The following is a 10,580-nucleotide window of genomic DNA, read 5'->3' as shown; positions in this document are numbered from 1 at the left end:
GATCAGATTCTGAATTTGATCTTTTGACCACACCTTATAATCGCTAGGAATACTGACTGCAGAGTAGGGAGCCATCTTTTTAACAGGAAAAGAACCATATTTTCTTTTTTTTTTTTTTTCAACGTTTATTTATTTTTGGGACAGAGAGAGACAGAGCATGAACGGGGGAGGGTCAGAGAGAGAGGGAGACACAGAATCGGAAACAGGCTCCAGGCTCCGAGCCATCAGCCCAGAGCCCGACGCGGGGCTCGAACTCCCGGACCGCGAGATCGTGACCTGGCCGAAGTCGGACGCTTAACCGACTGCGCCACCCAGGCGCCCCAAGAACCATATTTTCAAATGGTTGACTCTTTCTGCCCATACCTAAACTGAACAAGAAAGCTCTGGTTTATTACTCATTTGACCTGCTGACTTCAAAGTGTATGTGTTGCTCTGAGGGACATCATGAGGGCAATTGCTGAAAGTGGAATAGTAACTACATTAAATATCATATCTATATTTAATCTGCCAAATTGATAACAGTGCTATGGTAACGTAAGGAAATGTTGTTTTGAGGAAGTGAATGCTCAATACTTGGTCAAGTATTGAATTATATAATTTTCAAATGCTTTCAAATGATTTAGGAAAAAAGTATATATTTGGAGAGAGAGAATGGTAAAGCAAATGTGGCAACTCTTTGTAGATGAACCAATACCAGAAAACTGCCTACCTCCACATTTCTTATACATGAGAAAAATAATTCCCCAGGTCAGTTAGCTAGTTTGCATTTTGCAGCTGCAAAGTGTTCCTAATGGATAACTCAGTCAACTCCAATTCACCTTCTACAAGCACAGAATCACACTATGAAACTGACCCTCTTGAAAGACAGAAATGGACTTAAGGTTCTGGTAACTTACAAAAGGCACTTAACTATTTGATGCTAAAGTACAGTAACTTCTAAAATGCAAACATCAAAATGAGACTTGTGATAAGTGTTTTGAAAAATGCAAAGTACTCCACAAATGCGAGTAGTTTTTAAAGCTGTGTTTATGCTTTTTTCCCCTTTTATGCTGTTTAAGATGTTGCCAGAAAGTTAACCCTTGTAGAAACAGGAACTTAAAAAAAAATTTTTTTTTAATGTTTACTCATTTTTGAGAGAGAGAGAGAGAGAGAGAGAGAGAAGACAAGAGTGCAAGCAGGGAAGGGCAGAGAGGGAGACAGAGATTCTGAAGGAGACTCCAGGCTCTGAGCTGTCAGCACAGAGCCTGATGCGGGTCTTGAACTCACAAACAGTGAGATCATGACCTGAGCCTAAGTCAGACGCTTAATGCACTGAGACACCCAGGCGCCCCAGGAACTCTTAAAAAATTTTTTTTAACGTTTATTTATTTTTGAGAGACAGATCATGAGCGGGAGAGGGGCAGAGAGAGAGGGAGACACAGAATCCGAAGCAGGCTCCAGGCTCTGAGCTGTCAGCACAGGGTCTAACACGGGGGGCTCGAACCCACGAACCGTGGGATCATGAACTAAGCCAAAGTCGGACGCTTAACTGACCGAGCCACCCAGGTGCCCCAATGCCCCAGGAACTCTTTATGTTCATTGTTTGCTTATATGGAAATCCCTCTGCAACAATATTTAAATATTTTTCAGTGCAACTACATGAAAGGTAGCAAATTATTATATTATCTATAATTCAAAAGCTTACAGATGCTAGTACCTATTTCTGCTCCTTTTAGGAGACATAGTCGTAATAAAATACATTGCTTAATTTGCCAGGCATTGTGCCAAGTGACTTGCATACATTGTGTAATTCTCACAAACATTCAGTGAGTTTGATGCAATTATTACTTCATCATATGTAAAATGAGGAAAACAGCTGCACTTATCTCAGGGCTGCTGTAAGGATTCAAAGAGACCATACATAGGGGCACCTGGTTGGGTCAGTCGGTACAGCAGGTGACTCTTTCTCTCTGGGTCATGAGTTCAAGCCCCATGTTTGGGTGCAGAGACTACTTAAATGAATAAACAAGAACTGTAAAGAAAAAAAGAGAGAGAGACTATACATAAAGCACTTAGCACAGTAGGTGGCAAAAAGGAAGTGCTAAACATACGTTTACCATTTATTGGTACCTTTATTTTATTAGTAAACAGACACAGAGAAAAGCAAGTGGAAGAAAAAAGATTTTCAATCCAGGTCTGACTCTCCAATTTTCTGCCTTTTTCTATTTATTTGTTTTTTTTTTTTTAATTACCTCCCCATTCAAGAGGGGGAGCAGGAAATCCTCATGACAGTGGATGAGCTTAAAAGCCAGGAGACCCCTGTTTTGAATTCGCCCTGGACTGTCCTCACCCCTCATCCCCTACCTACCAATACCTGGCTAAGCGAGCTCCTCAGGAGGGACTTGCTGAATTAACGACTAGGTTTGGTTTCTGTTGTTGTTGTTTATTTACTTTTGAGAGAGAGAGGGGGGGAGGGAGAGAGCGCAAGCACAAGGGGGAGGGGCAGAGAGAGAGGGAGACACAATGTTCCAAGCAGGGTCCAGGCTCCCAGCTGTCAGCACAGAGTCCGCCGCAGGGCTCGAACCCACGAACCGAGAGATCATGACCTGAGCCAAAGTCCTAGGCTTGATCGACTGAGCCACCCAGTCGCCCCAAAGACTAGGTTTCCAGCCTGGGTTAGCTACATCTTTCTGGGCTGGGTACAACTTTCACGACTCGGCGCTGGTGCCCCATCTGCAGACCCAGAAGAGGCTGTTCAGGTCCTGAACAGGGAAACGACTACGTCTTCCCTCCTCAAACGCAAACTACCAAGGACTGTCGCCCCGGAACCACTGCGCCTTCAAGTGTCCCAACCCCCACTCACCACTCTGCTCTCCACAGTTCAGGCCACCGCCACATTTTCGCTGCCCCCGCGCGGCGGAGGACGGAGCGCGCCGCACTTCGCGGCGAACTACACCTCCCACAATCCCAGTCGGCCGGACCACCTCCCGCTGGAGGTGGGCGCGGAGGCGGAGCGGATCACCCGGGGGCGGGGCGGAGCCTTCCGAAACGTCCTGCCTGTGTCCTACAGGGTACGGTTCATTTTAGGAGAGATTCCTGGGTTCCCTGTTAAAGTAGGACTTCTGTCCCCATTAGGTACGACTCTGCCCTCCGTCCCATCTGTGGTCCCCTCAGTGTAAGCCGGCAGATGGTCTAGTCCAGGGCCGCCCGTGGGCCGCAGCGAGACCCCAGGAGAACGAAAGGCAGGCCGCGCACGCATGCGCAGAGGCGCAGCATGGGGGCGGGAGCCGCTAAGCCCCTTCCCCGCCGCTGTGAAGGTGAGTAGGGGGCGGGGCAGGGCGGGGCGTGTTCCGCGTCAAGACTGACCACTGCCCCGCAATGGCCACGGTTGGATCGGCCGCTACCGTCTCGACCAACTCTCCGAGCCGTTGACCCCAACTGTCCAGAAAATTGGGGTCCCTAGAAGCTCAGTTGTAGCGTTTGTACATCAATATCCCACTTCCAATTCAACCACTTCCAGCATTTCGTTGCTATTGTCTGAGTATAAGTTTTTTTCTGCTAGACCTCACGTGTGAAAAATAGCAGCTAACATGTCAGGAGGGCCCACCTTTCGTCTTGGTTTTCTAGCATGTAGCAAACAGCTCCTTCTTGATAAGGTATAGAGCTTGAAGGCTTTTGGACGCTTGATTCTATTCAATTGTGTGTCAGATGAGGTACGTGCTTTGCCATGCTGTTTCATGTGTGTACGTCTTCTGAGAAGACTCCTTGAGATGATGAAGACAGCGATACACGAAAGACATAGTGGAGGTGATGAAGTTTATAATCTGCCGGGAATACAGAGAATTAAGCAAGCCTCTTATTGTGCCCTAACCCCACCCATTTTCCTTACGCCTTGCTGTGTGACTTGGTTATGTTGCTTAACCTTCTGGGCCTACCTTTTCCCATAAAATGAGGAGATTGGATTAGATCTCTTAAGAACTTGCCGGCTCTGAAATTCTGCTGTTAGTTAGTGAGTAGAATCCAGATGATATCACAATCTGGTAATGCTAAACATCCTCAACTTCCATTTCTCTGCTAACGCCAGAGAAACCTAGCAGGTGTAAGAATGTGGCAGCAGCGTTAGAAAGAACTGCCCTTCATGGCACCTGTAATTTCTTCCTGATTGCGGAAAATATGAGATTTGCTGATAATACAACTTTCTTCACTCCTTGTTGTCTGTTTGTAGATCATTGCTAGGAGGAACTCTGGGTACAATTATGAACACAGTGTGTGTAATAATGGCTCACATCTTAAGATCTCATCTGATAAATGCTTCAATGGTACCGAATCGAAGGAAAATGCCTCCATATCTTGGTGTCATTAGAAACAGAATGATGTCAACTCAGAAATCCAAAAAGAAGATGAGAGACTATTACAGGCTGCTGAATCTGGATGAAGGATGCTCTGCAGATGATGTCAGGGAAGCTTTTCATAAGCTTGCCAAGCAATACCACCCAGACGGTGGTTCTAGTACAGCGGATTCAGCAACATTCATACAGATCGAAGAAGCTTATAGGAAGGTGCTTTCCCACGTGGTAGCACAAGCAAATGCCGGACAGAATAAAGTTGAAGAAGCAGAGGAAGAGGAAGAAAAGTTCAAATATAAAACACCCCAACACCGACATTATTTAAGTTTTGAAGGTATTGGTTTCGGAAGTCCCAGTCAACGAGAGAAGCAATATAGGCAATTTAGAGCAGACCGTGCAACTGAACAAGTGATGGAATATCAGAAGCAGAAACTACAAAGCCAGTATTTCATTGATAGCGTAATTGTTAAAGATGTAAGACAGAGTAAAGAACAAAAGATAACTCAGGCTATTGAGCGTTTAGTAGAGGATCTCATTCAGGAATCAATGGCAAAAGGAGACTTTGACAATCTCAGTGGGAAGGGAAAACCTCTAAAAAAATTTTCTGGCTGTTCATATATTGATCCCATGACTCACAACCTGAACAGAATATTGATAGATAATGGATACCAACCAGAATGGATCCTCATGCAAAAGGAAATAAAGGATACTATCGATCAACTCAGAGAGGCAATTTTAGTGTCAAGGAAAAAACTTGGGAATCCAATGACACCAACTGAACAGAAACAGTGGAACCAAGTTTGTGAGCAGTTTCACGAAAACATCAGGAAACTGAACAAGCGAATTAATGATTTTAATTTAATTGTTCCCCTCTTGAGCAGGCAAAAAGTCCATTTTGATGCACAGAAAGAAATTGCCAGAGCCCAGGAAATATATGAAGCCCTTATAAAAACAAAAGAAGTCACAGATAAAAACTCAAACAACACTGATCAGGGAGAAGGGGAGAAAATACCTGGAGTCAAGACAGGCTTTTTTAACTGGATGAATGTGTGGAAATTTATTAAAATCTGACCATTTAAATATCCATAATACTACCCCAAATCATTTTCAGTTGTACTGATGTCATACATAGGGGATGAGATTTATTGCTACAACACAAGAGTTTGAGAAATGTATGCCTCTGCACTTTTCACAAAACTAATCACATCTCTAGTGATGTATAAGTGAGAAAGCTGTAAGAAACTGAGAGAAGCGTTCAACCAGCTTTGCTCTGAGGATATTGCAAGAAAAGAACTCCTAAGAAAACAGTTTAATCCATTTCAGAGTTTAAATTTTTTTTTTCGACGTTTATTTATTTTTGGGACAGAGAGAGACAGAGCATGAACGGGGGAGGGGCAGAGAGAGAGGGAGACACAGAATCGGAAACAGGCTCCAGGCTCTGAGCCATCAGCCCAGAGCCCGACGCGGGGCTCGAACTCACGGACCGCGAGATCGTGACCTGGCTGAAGTCGGACGCTTAACCAACTGCGCCACCCAGGCGCCCCTCAGAGTTTAAATGTCAGTCATAGGTGACACGAATTAGGACAAGGACTCAGACTGGGAATCATAAAGCATAGTCCAAAAGTCTTAGTGCACTTTTAAGCTCTAGTAACTTAAAGACCGTTGCTGTTGCTATCTTCACAGCTACTTAAACAACAATGAAAAAAAACCCTAAGAAGTATTATAAAAAGTCACAAAACTATGGAAGTATGGAATGTAGGCAAGCAAACCTCCAAATGATGAATGTTCTTTGCAAGCTTGCTGCATTTAGACCTTGTGGTTATTAAAGTTTAAAACCGTTCTAAGACTTTTGGGATACTCTTTATGTGGATGGAAATGTTATGATCAGGAAATTAGCCCAAAGGAGTTACTGTACTCTCCCTTTTTTATAAAGACCTTCCTTGTGGGTATTGAATAACACACACACACACACACACACACACACACACACACACACACACTATCTGGGTTGTGCTTTTTCCTTCCCAACTTTGTTATCTTGGCTATAGAGAAATCCATCAGCCAAGATAGTTGATATAGCTGTTCTAGAAATAAACTCCAGTGGCCACTTTAAAGAGTTTGGGTGTATTTTCTATCCTTTTGGAAATTAAAAAAAAAAAAAAGTCCTTGGGCTCAATGGAAACTTAAGATTTCACTCTGGCTTCATCTCTAATCAGAGATTGAAATGTTAGGTTTACATAGATCTATCTGAAGCCTGTCTTTGTCATGTATCAGATTCCCCAGAGGCTTTTTCCATATGAGAATCTCAATTTAGGGATCCAATTTCCTGTCTTAGGAACCCTTTCACACACAAAAAGATGTCTGGATTTTGTGCCAGTTTGCACTTTTGACGAATGACAAAGAGATTAACATTCGTGAGATTGTGTTTTGTCCACTTTCAGAAAATCTGCCGTTTTTAGATTTGTGTAATTGCTTCAGCCACAGAACTGGGCAACTAGAAGGATACAGAGGGTGGTCAAACTGAGCAGATCTTTTTCCTTATTTAGAGTGTTGTATTATGGATGTTGTTCAAAAATGGCACCTGCCACTCTGATCTTGAAAGAACAAGGTTTTTTTTTTAATTTTTTTTATGTTTATTCATTTTTGAAAGACAGAGAGAGACAGAGCACAAGCAGGGGTGGGGTGGAGAGAGAGGGGGACACAGAATCCGAAGCAGGCTCCAGACTCTGAGCTGTCAGCACAGAGCCTGACGCGGGGCTCGAACTCACAAACTGTGAGATCATGACCTGAGCCGAAGCCAGACGCTCAACCAACTGGGCCACCCAGGCGCCCCAAGAACAAGTTATTTTGTAAAGTATGTGATAGTTAAGTCAAACTATATCTTCAAAAGGAAATTTCAGGACTTTCTGCTTACATGATGGGGTAATTAATTGGTATAATATTTGATTATTAAATGAGTTATGTGATTTCTACAATGATGCCATTACTCTAAACAAAACTGTGAAAAGTGTGAAATAAAGCTACATAATAAGAACTATGGTTATAAAACATTTTAGAAGGCTTTGGTTCTGTGAATTTCGTTAATGGGAATTAGATGTATGATACCTAGTTGAATTGTAGCAACCTATATAAAGGAAACCATTTTCAATATTGGATCACGGATGGTAAAGTTACTGGAAAACTCTAGTAAATCCTCAATTTCAGCACAGGACACTTTATAAATATTGTCTCTATTAGTAAGATTAATAAAGTTAATTTTAATGATTATCCAATGGTTCATTGTTATATAAACAATTAATAATAACCATAATTTTGGCTGAGTACCTGAATTAATATTTTTAAAACTTAAAAAAAAATTTGTTTAATGTTTTATTATTTTTGAGGGAGAGATAAACAGCGGATGAGCGGGGGAGGAGCAGAGAGAGAGGGAGACACAGAATCCGAAGCAGGCTCCAGGCTCTGAGCTGTCAACACAGATCCCGACATGGGGCTCAAACTCATGAACCATGAGATCATGACCTGAGCCGAGGCTGAACACTTAGCAGATGGAAACACCCAGGCGCCCCTATTTTTTAACTTTTTTGATTGATGATATAAAAACTGTGACAGAAGGTCACCTGTGTGGCTCAATCAGTCGAACGTCAGACTCTTGATCTCAGCTCAGGTCATGATCTCACAGTTCAAAAGATCGAGCCCTGTGTCAGGGTCTGCACTGACAGTACAGAACCTATTTGGGATTCTCTCTCTCTTTCTCAAAATAAATAAATAAAAAATAAAAAACTGTGACAGAGATTATTCTTGTAACGAAGGCAAACTCGCTGGTGTAAAAACAGATTCACTAAGTAACTAAAATTCAGACCAGAAAAAAATATCCTGGCCAGTTTATCAGAGTTTGTTGAATTGTAATCTTTTTTTTTTTTTAATTTTATTTATTCATTTTGAGAGAGAGAGAAGGGTAGGGGCAGAGAGTGAGAGAGAATCGCAAGCAGGCTCCGTGCTGTTTGCATGGAGCCCAAACCCACTAACCGTGAGATCATGACCTGAGCCGAAATCAAGAGTCACATGCTTAACCCTTGGAGCCACCCAGGGGCCCCTGTTGAATTGTAATGTGACACTTCTCTCTCCATGATGCAGCCTTGGCCTTTTCTGTCCGTGTTTCACCTTCTAACTTTGCCAGCTTTTCAGGTGTAGTAGTAAGTTACCAAGACTTCTGAACTCATTAATAGGCGCAAACCAAACAATGCCTGATTCCAAGCCTTTTCAGCGATCCTTTCTTCAGACTGTAGGACCAGGACCCTGGCCCAACACCCTGAGGATAGAGCCTCGCATCCCAGGGGCTTTTGGCTCCCAGACGTGTGAAATGGTTTTTGCCCTTGTTCTGTATGCCTGAGGCTAGTTTGGTGTCTCGGGGCTATAGTTTTCCTTCCTTGATAGAACAAGTGCAATACTACTCATTTTCCTCATGAAGCCACCAGCAGGTGGCTGCTTTTGAGGGCGGGGGTCCTCCCAGAGATGGGAGTCCCCCATGACTTTGTAGGATTGGGGCCTACCACTTTCTGACATACTTCTCTGCTGCCAGCTGCTTGGGTCCCCATCCCTGGGCCTCAGCCATCATTTGGGACATCCTCAGTACCTCTCCGGCACCACTGATGCCGAATTGTCTGTTCCTACAAGTGTTGCTTTTCCTTTTCAACAATGTTTTGTTCGCTCGGCATACATTTATTGGAGTCCTGGAAGGGAATCCACCAGTCCACCATCTGGATGATCAGGAATCAGTAGCTAAGGGGGACAAATGGACCCCTCAGCCCTGAATGTAGCCCTCAGATACCCAGATTCTCATACTCACCCTGGCTGCAGGCAGGGGGCACTGGCGGAAGGGCAGACCCACAGATGTTGCATAATACTTCTTGCCCAGCTGAGACCAGACTGGAACATCAAAATACAAATTTCCTCAAGGCTTGGGATGACATAAGCGGAGGGAAGGCAGTTCCTAGGACAGGATAACCTGGGCTGTGGCCCTCCCCAGTTTGTCTCTGAGCCCAGTGCCCTGCCCACCATTCTCCCACGTCTGAGAGGACCCTCAAGTACCCTAAGCATGCCTCTACTCCCCCAAATCTAGATTTAGGAAATTAAGGACTAAAGGATTTTCTTTCCTGCCAAGACCAGTTTCAGAGATCTGGCATCTTAGAAGGCCCACTTCTTCCCTAGATGATTGATACATGCCACTGTCCCCCAGCCCCCCAACATGACAGATCCTACCTGAGAGTCTCAACAGGACACACGCATCAAGTAAGCTTAACATTGTTGTAAGAGAGACCTAAAGTTGTAGGGAGGGTCCTTCCTGGTGTACCTTGAGGACCTTCTAGCAAGAAGCACATGATCCAGTGGTGACTCAGCTTTAGAATTTATAGCTGGGCCTCTATGGTCTTTGTGGTTTCACCTCTGTGGGTGAAGCTGGTTCCATGGCCGTGTCCTCTCAACTTTTCCACTTAGCCACAGTTTGTCCCATGATTTGCCCAGTTGAGCCCCAAGCTTCTCCATGAGATTTGCTTAAAAGATGTGGTGGACATCTGTTGCACTTTTTGGCAATAAATAGCCACTCTTGCCACGTTGAGTGGTGGCCTTACATAAGCAAGAATTCACAAAGTGGAGAAATGAGACAAAAGCAAGTGCACATCTCACCCTCCGAATGGCCTGTATTGATGGTGGCATGTGCCATTCATCTAGGGAGGATGTGGTTCCTAGCACAGGAAGTCAGACCTTCGAAGCCGACCTTGACAGGAGAGAAGATCCCTCATTTTCTTAAATATGCTCAGAAGTGGGCATGTGACCTAGGCCCTGCCAAGACCTGTCCTTGGGAGACAGAGTTCAGAATGATGCACAGGACAAAAGAGGCTGGCTCTCTGTAGACGTTCCATTTAGCTGGTGCAGGAAGGCAGTGGCTGCCAGGTGGACACAGAAGTGACGTCAGTGCCACGAGCAGTGACAGTCAAGTTCTTGGCTGTCTTGTAGTACGTGGTTGTGGCCACAGCAGCTTTGCTGTTTTCCTCACCAGGTCAGTTCTTCAGTGTTGTTTTAGTTACTGTTCCTGAAAACAACCTTGAGCCACTTTCTTGGGCCATTTGCAGCTCAGCACTGTGACTGATACAGATGAGATCATGAGACTCTCATGGCTTTGGGATACCCAGGAACTATACGTTGGATTGTGGCACAGGGGGCACGTGGACTCCCATTAAACTCTCAGCCCTGCCACTT

At 44.3% G+C, this 10,580-nt stretch overlaps 1 protein-coding gene across 1 annotated transcript; it reads left to right on the top strand.

Moving 5' to 3' along the window:
* Window positions 1-3,153: 3,153 nt before the first annotated feature.
* On the top strand, window positions 3,154-5,620 carry DNAJC28 (DnaJ heat shock protein family (Hsp40) member C28). The gene is made up of 2 exons (XM_025914105.2): window positions 3,154-3,296; window positions 4,205-5,620. Exon 2 carries the CDS (start codon window positions 4,236-4,238, stop codon window positions 5,394-5,396), a length of 1,161 nt encoding a protein of 386 aa, XP_025769890.1. The 5' UTR covers window positions 3,154-3,296; window positions 4,205-4,235; the 3' UTR covers window positions 5,397-5,620.
* Window positions 5,621-10,580: the final 4,960 nt, after the last annotated feature.

Source organism: Puma concolor, chromosome C2, assembly GCF_028749965.1.
Source record: "Puma concolor isolate L17-30 chromosome C2, mPumCon1.1.hap2, whole genome shotgun sequence".
Lineage (NCBI taxonomy): Eukaryota > Metazoa > Chordata > Mammalia > Carnivora > Felidae > Puma > Puma concolor.
The sequence above is the reverse complement of the archived record's forward strand: the minus strand, read 5'-3'. Positions and strand labels throughout refer to the sequence as shown.

What these genes read in the sequence shown, in the direction of transcription:
- DNAJC28 (XM_025914105.2), top strand. Translation starts at nt 4,236, where the DNA reads ATGAACACAGTGTGTGTAATAATGGCTCACATCTTAAGATCTCATCTG.